Raw genomic sequence first — 12,535 nt, forward strand, 5'->3', positions numbered from 1 at the left:
GGTGGGAGAGTGTTCACTTATCTCCACCTGCAGAGGAGGCTCTGCCGTGTGCTGACAGGACCTGTGTAATGTCACAGTCATGTTTTCAGTCACATGGGGAAGAGTCAAATGGTTTGGGGCTTAAATGGCTGGGCTCTCGAGGCAGTTTTTCATCAGCAAGTCTAGAGAGGGGATTCTCCAGTGGTTTGAGTCGTGGAGGAAAGACTGAACCTGTGTTGCTCAAAGCGGGACGTTACCCGCAAAATATCGACTCTGTTACAGCATTTTGTTTTCTTTGTTGTTTTCCTGTTTTTGACCAAAGGGCTGTGTTTACTTCCCCTTATTGTTGGTTTATGCTGCCATATAATAAATCAACTGAAGACTTAAAGAGACGAAAAATGTTCATGTTTTCTACCTCTGTGTACCGCCAAGGGAGTTGAACTACCACAGCAGATACTAAACATGTATGTTTTTTTCTTTTATTTAAGTGGTGAATAAAATTTGTTACAATTTTTTTTCCATTTTCCATGAGTTGTCATTTTTTGGGATACAGGGCTGAATGATGGCTTATTTTTTGCACACTGAGCAGATGTTTTTACTGATACCATCTTGGGGTAGACATGATATTGTAATTATCTCTTGTTGCATTTTATTCGAATGTTACGGTAGCCAAACACATAATTCAGATATTTAGATTTTTTTCTTGTTACGGTATTTACCATTTAGATTCATTTATTTTAAAATGTGATAGACCAGACTTTTACAAGCCAAGCGATACCAAATATGTGTATTTTTTTATTTTTACATTTCATGGGGCAAAAACTTTTTTCTCATGTTTACTGAATTTAATTGTTCCCTTAGGGGAGTTGCAGCTGCAATCATCTGATTGCTTGTGCTCTACATAACAGTGCACAAGCCGGTGTTCACAGGAATATTGCAATGACAGGCAAGGGTGTCATCAGCAGACCCACAGCTGTCATGGCAACCTATAGGCACCATGAAATTATGTCACGAGGGCGCTATTGGGAGTGTAGAAAGATGCGTCCCCTCTGCCAGCGAGTGTTAAATGCCGCCGTCAGAGATGGCTGATTAAATCAGCTGTCATGTGCTGAGAAAGGTAAGGACAGTAATTTTGATGGACAAGTACGTTAAATGTTGCGAAAGGGTTAAAATGGGAGAACTATTCTTAAAATTGTATTTTACTTTTGGCTGTGTTTTTGTAGCTTTTTGTAGGATAATAGATGTTTCCGATGCTTTTCTGCCAAATAAAATGTTATACTCTAAGGTTGTTCATATGAATTAGGCATTACAATATAGGCAAGAGAATAAAAAATGATCACTGGAATCAAGTGCAACCTTGGCTGGCACACTGGCTCAGAACGGTTCCACAAACAGTAACCTAGCGGCAGAAGCTTTTACTGCAATTGCACTGCCCTACAAAAGATGATATCTGTTTCTTTTGGGTACCTTCTCATACAAAAAAAAGCATTGGAAATAATAGTGAAAAATTTTAAACTCATTTTTTTTGTTTGTACAATTATCATCAATTACTAAAACTTTCTTAATAAAATAGATACCCCAAAATGATGCCACTGAGAAATATAACTCATCCCTAAAAAAACAAGACCTCTTACAACTACATTGTCTAAAAAAAATGTTGTGGCTCATGGAAGTAGACAATAAACAAGTGAAAAAAATTGCATAGGCATAAAGGCCAAAACTTGGAAATAAATAGTGCAGCATAAATTGAAGTTAGGCTTTTAAGTGATAATCCATTTGGAAGTCTTGGAAGTAAAACGTCTATGATACTACTGTACATAAGAGGCGATTGTGATGAATAAATATTTGATTGGAATTAAATTTATAAATGATGTAGGAAATTTTAATCTTTTGGCATCAAGACACATGCATGAAAAAGAATACCACTGCGTCATATGTTCTTATGATCGGCAATTTGAGAGGCATCAAAATGGCAAATTTAGGACAAATGGGAACATTTCACAACCTTTACTGATGTAAAGGTCATGTTTAATGTCAGTGGGTGGACAAAAAGGCCTCATTCAAAGGTATAAATATAAAAAGTCTTGAACGTTGTTCAAATCATTCCCAAGAAATCTTTAGATATTCCTTCTGAATAATCTACATTGACCATCCTCCATAATGAAGATTGCAATTGTCTTTGTATTGGTAGCTCTGAGCTGCCTCCTCGGTAAGTTCTTTTCATAGAGCGCATGAATCCATGTCAGGCATTCTTAGTGGAAATTGAGCCAAGATATGACACTGATGTGAACTTATTTTTTATAGTAAATAATGGCAAATATTATAGTTTATATGTTAATATTTTATGTAAATGTAGAACTAAACAAAATATGTTTACTATCTGTTGTATAGATTCAGGAAATGCAATGCTCCCTGCTGGTGGAAGGAAAGGTGAGTAATGACTACAATGAGATATACTCATTTAGTGGGAGGAGAACGATAGTTTAAAGCTCCAGATTAAAAATCAATTTTCAGTTTTTACTACAAATGCATCGACGGACAAAAAAATATAACTTTGTCATACATTTTAATTTATCATTTGTTTCCCTAATCTCATTGTACTAATTATATCAATTACTTTAAAAAGACTTCTTTGGCAACCTAAGCGCTTATTTGGAAAGGAAAAATCATTAAAAATAGACAATGTACATAAGAAACTAATGCTTGTTTGGAAGGCTGAGCTCTTTAACCCCTTAATGACCGCCAATACGCCTTTTAACTGCGGCAATTAAAAGTACTTATTCCTCAGCGCCGTTTTTTAATGACACTGAAAAATAAGGTTATAGTGCCCCCTGCGTCAGATAATCTCCGGGGTCTCGGCTACAAGGGTTAGGAGAACATGATTCGGCGACTGCAAAAAAAGTCTGATTTTCCATTGAATTTCTCTCTCCTCTGATATGATCTAGCACATCAGAGGAGAGAGAAATGGGATCCCCCTTGCCCCGGCACCTCTGGTGTCCTTGGACCCTCCTGTATTACCCCTGGGCCTGTCCCCTGGCCCCCGGCATCTTCTTCCGAGAAGATAACGATGGGCACATGCGCAGTGCGCCCGCCGAGATCTACCCACCGGCACCCGGCAACAATAGAAGTATTCTCCTATTGGTTCATTTTGATCACTGTGATAGACCTTATCACAGTGACCAAAATAAAAAAATAGTAAATCAGTCCCTCATTATCACCCCCTTAGTTAAGTAAAAATAATAAAATAAAAAAATATATTTTTCCATTAGGTTTAGGGCTAGGTTTAGGGTTGGGATTATAGTTGGGGTTATAGCCAGGTTTAGTGTTGGGGCTAGGGTTAGGGCTATGGTTGGGGTTATAGCTTGGGTTAGGGTTGTGGTTGGGGTTATAGTTGGGTTAGAGTTGGGGCTAGGGTTAGGGTTGGGCTAGGTTAGAGTTGGACTAGGGTTAGAGCTAGGGTTAAGGTTGGGGCTAGGGTTGGGGGATATGTTGTTGGGGTTAGAGTTGTGGTTAGGGTTATGGTTAGAGTTGAGATCAGGGTTAGGGGTGTGTTGGGGTTAGGGCTGTGTTAGGGTTTGACTTAGAATTGGGGGTTTCCACTGTTTAGGCACATCAGGGGGTTTCCAAACATGGCATGGTGCCCGCCATTGATTCCAGCCAATTTTGAGTTAAAAAAGTCAATCGGTGCTCTCTCTCTTCTGAGCGCTGCCATGCGCCCAAACAGTGGCTTTCCCCCACATGCGGTGTATTGGCATACTCAGTAGAAATTTCACAAAAAAAGCTCGTGGTCAATTTTCTCCTGATACCTTTGTGAAAATAAAAAGTTAGGCTCCAAAGTAAATTTTTTTTGTGAAAAAAGTAAAATGTTCATTTTTTTCCTTCCACATTGCTTTAGTTCTCGAGAAGCACCTGAATTGTTAATAAACTTCTTGATTGTGGTTTGAGCACATTGAGGGGTGCATTTTTTAGAATTATGTAACTTTTGGGAATTTTCTGTCATATTGACCCCCAAAACTCACTACAAATGTGAGGTGATCCCTAAAAACAATGGTTTTGTAAATTTTGTTTTTCTTATAAATAAACAGAAGTCATATAAAATAAATTTTATCAGTAATATGAAGGACATTATGTCATAAAAATATATCATAAAGTGCCAGTGGTCAGAATTTTTAAAATTGGCTTGGTCGTTAAGTACCAAATTGCCTCTGTCACTAAGGGGTTAATCTTTTAATACCATTTCCAAAGTTCCTCCTATTCTTTACTTCTGTTTCCAAGATGGCCATCACAATGGCATGGGGATTTTGTTTAGTCTAAGCCAAGCCTTCCCTGCCTTTACTGTGCTGTGGCTAGTAAAAGTAGAGAAGGTGCATATTTCATATATCAAAACAGAAAATATCTTTTTGTCCAGTAAGGGTACTGTCACACAGTGGCACTTTGATCGCTATGACGGTACGATCCGTGACGTTCCAGCGATATCAATACGATATCGCTGTGTCTGACACGCAGCAGCGATCAGGGACCCTGCTGAGTATCGTACATCGTAGCAGATCGTTTGGAACTTTATTTCGTCGCTGGATCTCCCGCTGTCATCGCTGGATCGTTGTGTGTGACAGCGATCCAGCGATGCGTTCGCTTGTAACCAGGGTAAACATCGGTGAACCAAGAAGAGAAAGAGACATACCAAAATATGGGGAACACCCTGAATATGATAATATATGAAAAAAGGTTTATTTATTGCAATCCAAACAACACATACCACATGAATAATAGTAGCATAAAAACATGAGCATTAAAAACATCCATGGTAAAGACCACCTCAAAGAAAAAAGAGTGAAAAACCCCCAGACCAAGGGTCAAGTGCACACAATAACTCCATATAATTCAATAACCATATTGTTACAGGACATGACAGAATGTGCTGAAATAGCTGGCAAACAAGGTAAACATGCTGTACCTATAGGATAAATAGGAATCAGTACCCCAGTTCGCTAATTGTGACCAAGAATGTGATATCACAATATGTCTATATTTATTTGAGAAATCCACTATGAAAAGTGGACCCTATATGACCAGCCAAACTAAATAGAACCATTTAGTGCCTATATACTAGTAGACCATAGGCTGGCTTGTCCAGCACTCAGTACACTCAGTAATGGACTATTTGAGAAACAGGTATATAACACTTATGTGTGGCCATTAGATACATAGCATAAATGAACAAGCCCCTCAATTTAAGTAGATGAAACAATGCACCCAATGTGGCACTCAATACACTCAGTAAGGGAATATTTAACAAACAGGTATATAACACTTGCGTGTGGCCACTGGGTATATAGCATATATGAACAAGCCCCTCACTTTAAGTAGATGGAACAATGCACCCAATGTAATAATTATGTCCAACCGGTATAGAAGACAGGTAGATGTACCCACCGTAACCATTCATAAGAAAGGTTACTACTGTCTACATAGAACAATAGCCAAAAATGCAGCTAGAATCTACAACGCCAATAGAAGGAGGGGAGAGGGTGGATACATGACCTGTGAGAGCATGGCGGAGCAGTCCAAAATAGAAGGTATCACCGCTGACCTATATCGCCGCGCTGCAAGTCCCATTACTCATGTCCATGGAGGAGGTGTGCACAGCCCCAAAGAAGGTCCAGGGGGGAGAATTAAGAACCCGACGCGTGTCGCCACCGCTGTGGGTTCATCAGGGGTAAGAAATGGTATGCGCCATTGGTCTCAAACATTATACTTTAAATAGTTACCCGATAGTGAAAGATCCCGAACAGCTGTAGGAGGAAGCGCCGTGTGTGACCGGAAATGACCTTGTACCGGATGCAGGGGGGAAGTGTATACCTCGCAGGTTTTAGGTGTGCCAAGATGGTGGCTTAAAGAATATACAGCGCATGCGCATGGTACAATGTAGAGAATCTCTATCCATATTCATTAAGAACGCCTGCCTGCATTAGTGCGATCTATACAAGAATATGACTAAGAGGTCACAACGCTGCTGCAACTGCACTCCCCATATTATATCAATCATGGTTTACGTCGCACACCAGAGACTATCTATTGTAAATATCCAAATACATAAACAAATATAGAGCTGAATGCCATATTAGACTTGGTATAGATGTCATACTTATACTGACAGCTTCAAGTAAGAAATCGGAGTTCTCATTAGAATTTCTCTCTCCGTAGGAGAGTATAAGCACACATACGAATACTGCTGTGCATGCTTGAATGAAATGGAAAATACCAATAATAACAGAACAGTGGTAAACCTACTGTTGTGACAGGCAAATAACCATGATGTACATACCCCCAGCACCACATGTCTGGGGATAGAGCAGAACGGGAGACTATATCATGTCTCTATTGATATGTGCTGCTCTATATAACATAAAGCTAAAGCCAAAGATCATGGATACCTGAAAATTTATTGAGTAGTCAACAAGCCTGTTTTTAAAGAGAATAAAGGGACAACAAACACCCAAGGGACAGGATACGCAACTGGACAAAGTAAGTATATGTATTTTTTCATATCACAATACATCAGGATACTGTTGACTCAGTTGAAGCTAAATCCCTGATTGGTCTAAACATGCTATGGTGAGTGTGCCTATACCAGCACCTCTACTGCATGGCACACACCCATAGTAATGATGCTCTCTGGTCACTGGAAACCTTACCTCATCGTAAATAGATGGAGACCAAGAACAAGTCTTGCAGTTATTTAGGGATTACTAAAGGAGGTACCACCCCCATAGGTTCCCATAATGGGGGACGCAAAATCAAATCAAAAACCTAATAAATTATGTTTTTACTCACAGATACTGTACTGGGCAGCGGACATGACCACATGTAAACATGTAGACATAGCCCACTGTGCGGAAGTTTGGCTGGTCATATATATTACTAGGAAAAAAAAAAAGGATTATTAAATTGTCCCCCCCAGTATATGTTTAGATGATCAAATATTGATAACCGCCATGGTAAATAAACACATGCACTTCAAAGCCTCTCACCCAAGGGCCTGAACGAAGAATTTTTGTTCACAGGATTCTACAAACAACTATAGACTGTGGATGTCATTTCATTTATATCCCAATTTTGAATATTGCTTTTATATGTCTCTGGTATAATGTGGTATGCAATATACCCTATAATGATGGCATGTGTTTATTTACCATGGCGGTTATCAATATTTGATCATCTAAACATATACTGGGGGGGACAATTTAATAATCCATTTTTTTTTTTTTTTCCTAGTAATATATATGACCAGCCAAACTTCCGCACAGTGGGCTATGTCTACATGTTTACATGTGGTCATGTCCGCTGCCCAGTACAGTATCTGTGAGTAAAAACATCATTTATTAGGTTTTTGATTTGATTTTGCGTCCCCCATTATGGGAACCTATGGGGGTGGTACCTCCTTTAGTAATCCCTAAATAACTGCAAGACTTGTTCTTGGTCTCCATCTATTTACGATGAGGTAAGGTTTCCAGTGACCAGAGAGCATCATTACTATGGGTGTGTGCCATGCAGTAGAGGTGCTGGTATAGGCACACTCACCATAGCATGTTTAGACCAATCAGGGATTTAGCTTCAACTGAGTCAACAGTATCCTGATGTATTGTGATATGAAAAAATACATATACTTACTTTGTCCAGTTGCGTATCCTGTCCCTTGGGTGTTTGTTGTCCCTTTATTCTCTTTAAAAACAGGCTTGTTGACTACTCAATAAATTTTCAGGTATCCATGATCTTTGGCTTTAGCTTTATGTTATATAGAGCAGCACATATCAATAGAGACATGATATACTCTCCCGTTCTGCTCTATCCCCAGACATGTGGTGCTGGGGGTATGTACATCATGGTTATTTGCCTGTCACAACAGTAGGTTTACCACTGTTCTGTTATTATTGGTATTTTCCATTTCATTCAAGCATGCACAGCAGTATTCGTATGTGTACTTATACTCTCCTACGGAGAGAGAAATTCTAATGAGAACTCCGATTTCTTACTTGAAGCTGTCAGTATAAGTATGACATCTATACCAAGTCTAATATGGCATTCAGCTCTATATTTGTTTATGTATTTGGATATTTACAATAGATAGTCTCTGGTGTGCGACGTAAACCATGATTGATATAATATGGGGAGTGCAGTTGCAGCAGCGTTGTGACCTCTTAGTCATATTCTTGTATAGATCGCACTAATGCAGGCAGGCGTTCTTAATGAATATGGATAGAGATTCTCTACATTGTACCATGCGCATGCGCTGTATATTCTTTAAGCCACCATCTTGGCACACCTAAAACCTGCGAGGTATACACCTCCCCCCTGCATCCGGTACAAGGTCATTTCCGGTCACACACGGCGCTTCCTCCTACAGCTGTTCGGGATCTTTCACTATCGGGTAACTATTTAAAGTATAATGTTTGAGTCCAATGGTGCATACCATTTCTTACCCCTGATGAAGCCACAGCGGTGGCGACACGCGTCGGGTTCTTAATTCTCCCCCCTGGACCTTCTTTGGGGCTGTGCACACCTCCTCCATGGACATGAGTAATGGGATTTGCAGCGCGGCGATATAGGTCGGCGGTGATACCTTCTATTTTGGACTGCTCCGCCATGCTCTCACAGGTCATGTATCCACCCTCTCCCCTCCTTCTATTGGCGTTGTAGATTCTAGCTGCATTTTTGGCTATTGTTCTATGTAGACAGTAGTAACCTTTCTTATGAATGGTTACGGTGGGTACATCTACCTGTCTTCTATACCGGTTGGACATAATTATTACATTGGGTGCATTGTTCCATCTACTTAAAGTGAGGGGCTTGTTCATATATGCTATATACCCAGTGGCCACACGCAAGTGTTATATACCTGTTTGTTAAATATTCCCTTACTGAGTGTATTGAGTGCCACATTGGGTGCATTGTTTCATCTACTTAAATTGAGGGGCTTGTTCATTTATGCTATGTATCTAATGGCCACACATAAGTGTTATATACCTGTTTCTCAAATAGTCCCTTACTGATTGTACTGAGTGCTGGACAAGCCAGCCTATGGTCTACTAGTATATAGGCACTAAATGGTTCTATTTAGTTTGGCTGGTCATATAGGGTCCACTTTTCAGGCCGGCCTCACACTGGGCGTAAGACAATACGCCACGTATTATACGTCCGTACTACGGCCGTAATACGGAGAAATGTTCCCAAAATATTGATCCGTAGTCAGGGTGTGTCAGCGTATTTTGCGCATGGCATCCTCCGTATGTAATCCGTATGGCATCCGTACTGCGAGATTTTCGCGCAGGCTTGCAAAACCGACATCTAATGGATTTATGTGCTCAAATGTTCGGGAAAACATATATACAGTATTTATATATATATGCAAAAGGAAAAAAAAGAGCATGAACCGCACATCCCAAAATCATACGTTGATCTAAAGCCGCTTGGCAAAAATTTAAATACTGAACATGAGGTTTTCAGTTTAACATTCTGATCAGACTGTATGAAGCCCACTGCCCCTTCACGGCAAACCTCGTAGTGGGTCCTAACGCCCTAACGGAGCGGAGCCGTGCGGCGACCACCGCCGCAGCGGCCATGCACCAGCAGGGCGGACGGCCTGTTGCCCCACAGCACCCATGCTGCGAGACTGAGCCCCCAAGACTCCAGACCGCGCCGCCCCACCAGCACAAAGCCACAGCAACAATGGCCGCCACACAGCACCAGCACCAAAATGAAAAGGAGTATTTAAACTCACCTTCCTCCAGCTCTTCAGTGAGAGCCAAAATGGGCTAGACCCCTTACTTTGCAGTCTCCTGCTAATTAAAATCACCTGAGCCAAATGGGAGGAGTGCTGGTCCAAAAAAAGAGACAAGTACATGCTATGTGCAAAAGGAAAAAAAAGAGCATGAACCGCACATCCCAAAATCATACGTTGATCTAAAGCCGCTTGGCAAAAATTTAAATACTGAACATGAGGTTTTCAGTTTAACATTCTGATCAGACTGTATGAAGCCCACTGCCCCTTCACGGCAAACCTCGTAGTGGGTCCTAACGCCCTAACGGAGCGGAGCCGTACGGCGACCACCGCCGCAGCGGCCATGCACCAGCAGGGCGGACGGCCTGTTGCCCCACAGCACCCATGCTGCGAGACTGAGCCCCCAAGACTCCAGACCGCGCCGCCCCACCAGCACAAAGCCACAGCAACAATGGCCGCCACACAGCACCAGCACCAAAATGAAAAGGAGTATTTAAACTCACCTTCCTCCAGCTCTTCAGTGAGAGCCAAAATGGGCTAGACCCCTTACTTTGCAGTCTCCTGCTAATTAAAATCACCTGAGCCAAATGGGAGGAGTGCTGGTCCAAAAAAAGAGACAAGTACATGCTATGTGCAAAAGGAAAAAAAAGAGCATGAACCGCACATCCCAAAATCATACGTTGATCTAAAGCCGCTTGGCAAAAATTTAAATACTGAACACGAGGTTTTCAGTTTAACATTCTGATCAGACTGTATGAAGCCCACTGCCCCTTCACGGCAAACCTCGTAGTGGGTCCTAACGCCCTAACGGAGCGGAGCCGTGCGGCGACCACCGCCGCAGCGGCCATGCACCAGCAGGGCGGACGGCCTGTTGCCCCACAGCACCCATGCTGCGAGACTGAGCCCCCAAGACTCCAGACCGCGCCGCCCCACCAGCACAAAGCCACAGCAACAATGGCCGCCACACAGCACCAGCACCAAAATGAAAAGGAGTATTTAAACTCACCTTCCTCCAGCTCTTCAGTGAGAGCCAAAATGGGCTAGACCCCTTACTTTGCAGTCTCCTGCTAATTAAAATCACCTGAGCCAAATGGGAGGAGTGCTGGTCCAAAAAAAGAGACAAGTACATGCTATGTGCAAAAGGAAAAAAAAGAGCATGAACCGCACATCCCAAAATCATACGTTGATCTAAAGCCGCTTGGCAAAAATTTAAATACTGAACATGAGGTTTTCAGTTTAACATTCTGATCAGACTGTATGAAGCCCACTGCCCCTTCACGGCAAACCTCGTAGTGGGTCCTAACGCCCTAACGGAGCGGAGCCGTGCGGCGACCACCGCCGCAGCGGCCATGCACCAGCAGGGCGGACGGCCTGTTGCCCCACAGCACCCATGCTGCGAGACTGAGCCCCCAAGACTCCAGACCGCGCCGCCCCACCAGCACAAAGCCACAGCAACAATGGCCACCACACAGCACCAGCACCAAAATGAAAAGGAGTATTTAAACTCACCTTCCTCCAGCTCTTCAGTGAGAGCCAAAATGGGCTAGACCCCTTACTTTGCAGTCTCCTGCTAATTAAAATCACCTGAGCCAAATGGGAGGAGTGCTGGTCCAAAAAAAGAGACAAGTACATGCTATGTGCAAAAGGAAAAAAAAGAGCATGAACCGCACATCCCAAAATCATACGTTGATCTAAAGCCGCTTGGCAAAAATTTAAATACTGAACATGAGGTTTTCAGTTTAACATTCTGATCAGACTGTATGAAGCCCACTGCCCCTTCACGGCAAACCTCGTAGTGGGTCCTAACGCCCTAACGGAGCGGAGCCGTGCGGCGACCACCGCCGCAGCGGCCATGCACCAGCAGGGCGGACGGCCTGTTGCCCCACAGCACCCATGCTGCGAGACTGAGCCCCCAAGACTCCAGACCGCGCCGCCCCACCAGCACAAAGCCACAGCAACAATGGCCGCCACACAGCACCAGCACCAAAATGAAAAGGAGTATTTAAACTCACCTTCCTCCAGCTCTTCAGTGAGAGCCAAAATGGGCTAGACCCCTTACTTTGCAGTCTCCTGCTAATTAAAATCACCTGAGCCAAATGGGAGGAGTGCTGGTCCAAAAAAAGAGACAAGTGCATGCTATGTGCAAAAGGAAAAAAAAGAGCATGAACCGCACATCCCAAAATCATACGTTGATCTAAAGCCGCTTGGCAAAAATTTAAATACTGAACATGAGGTTTTCAGTTTAACATTCTGAAACGTATGATTTTGGGATGTGCGGTTCATGCTCTTTTTTTTCTTTTTGCACTTAGCATGTACTTGTCTCTTTTTTTGGACCAGCACTCCTCCCATTTGGCTCAGGTGATTTTAATTAGCAGGAGACTGCAAAGTAAGGGGTCTAGCCCATTTTGGCTCTCACTGAAGAGCTGGAGGAAGGTGAGTTTAAATGCTCCCTTCATTTTGGTGTTGGTGCTGTGTGGCGGCCATTGTTGCTGTGGCTTTGTGCTGGTGGGGCGGCGCGGTCTGGAGTCTTGGGGACTCAGTCTCGCAGCATGGGTGCTGTGGGGCAACAGGCCGTCCGCCCTGCTGGTGCATGGCCGCTGCGGCGGTGGTCGCTGCACGACTCCGCTCCGTTAGGGCGTTAGGACCCACTACGAGGTTTGCCGTGAAGGGGCAGTGGGCTTCATACAGTCTGATCAGAATGTTAAACTGAAAACCTCATGTTCAGTATTTAAATTTTTGCCTAGCGGCTTTAGATCAACGTATGATTTTGGGATGTGC

At 42.8% G+C, this 12,535-nt stretch overlaps 1 protein-coding gene across 1 annotated transcript in view; it reads left to right on the forward strand.

Moving 5' to 3' along the window:
• The first annotated feature begins 2,089 nt into the window (after window positions 1-2,089).
• LOC143773777 (uncharacterized) overlaps window positions 2,090-12,535 on the forward strand; it is a 37,417-nt gene continuing 26,971 nt past the window's right edge. The window contains exons 1-2 of the mRNA XM_077261130.1: window positions 2,090-2,188; window positions 2,371-2,409. Of these exons, the coding sequence (XP_077117245.1) occupies window positions 2,140-2,188; window positions 2,371-2,409 (88 nt within the window). The 5' untranslated portion in view covers window positions 2,090-2,139. The remainder of the gene's footprint in view (window positions 2,189-2,370; window positions 2,410-12,535) is intronic.

The sequence above is a fragment of the Ranitomeya variabilis genome, chromosome 5 (assembly GCF_051348905.1).
Source record: "Ranitomeya variabilis isolate aRanVar5 chromosome 5, aRanVar5.hap1, whole genome shotgun sequence".
Taxonomy (NCBI): Eukaryota; Metazoa; Chordata; class Amphibia; order Anura; family Dendrobatidae; genus Ranitomeya; species Ranitomeya variabilis.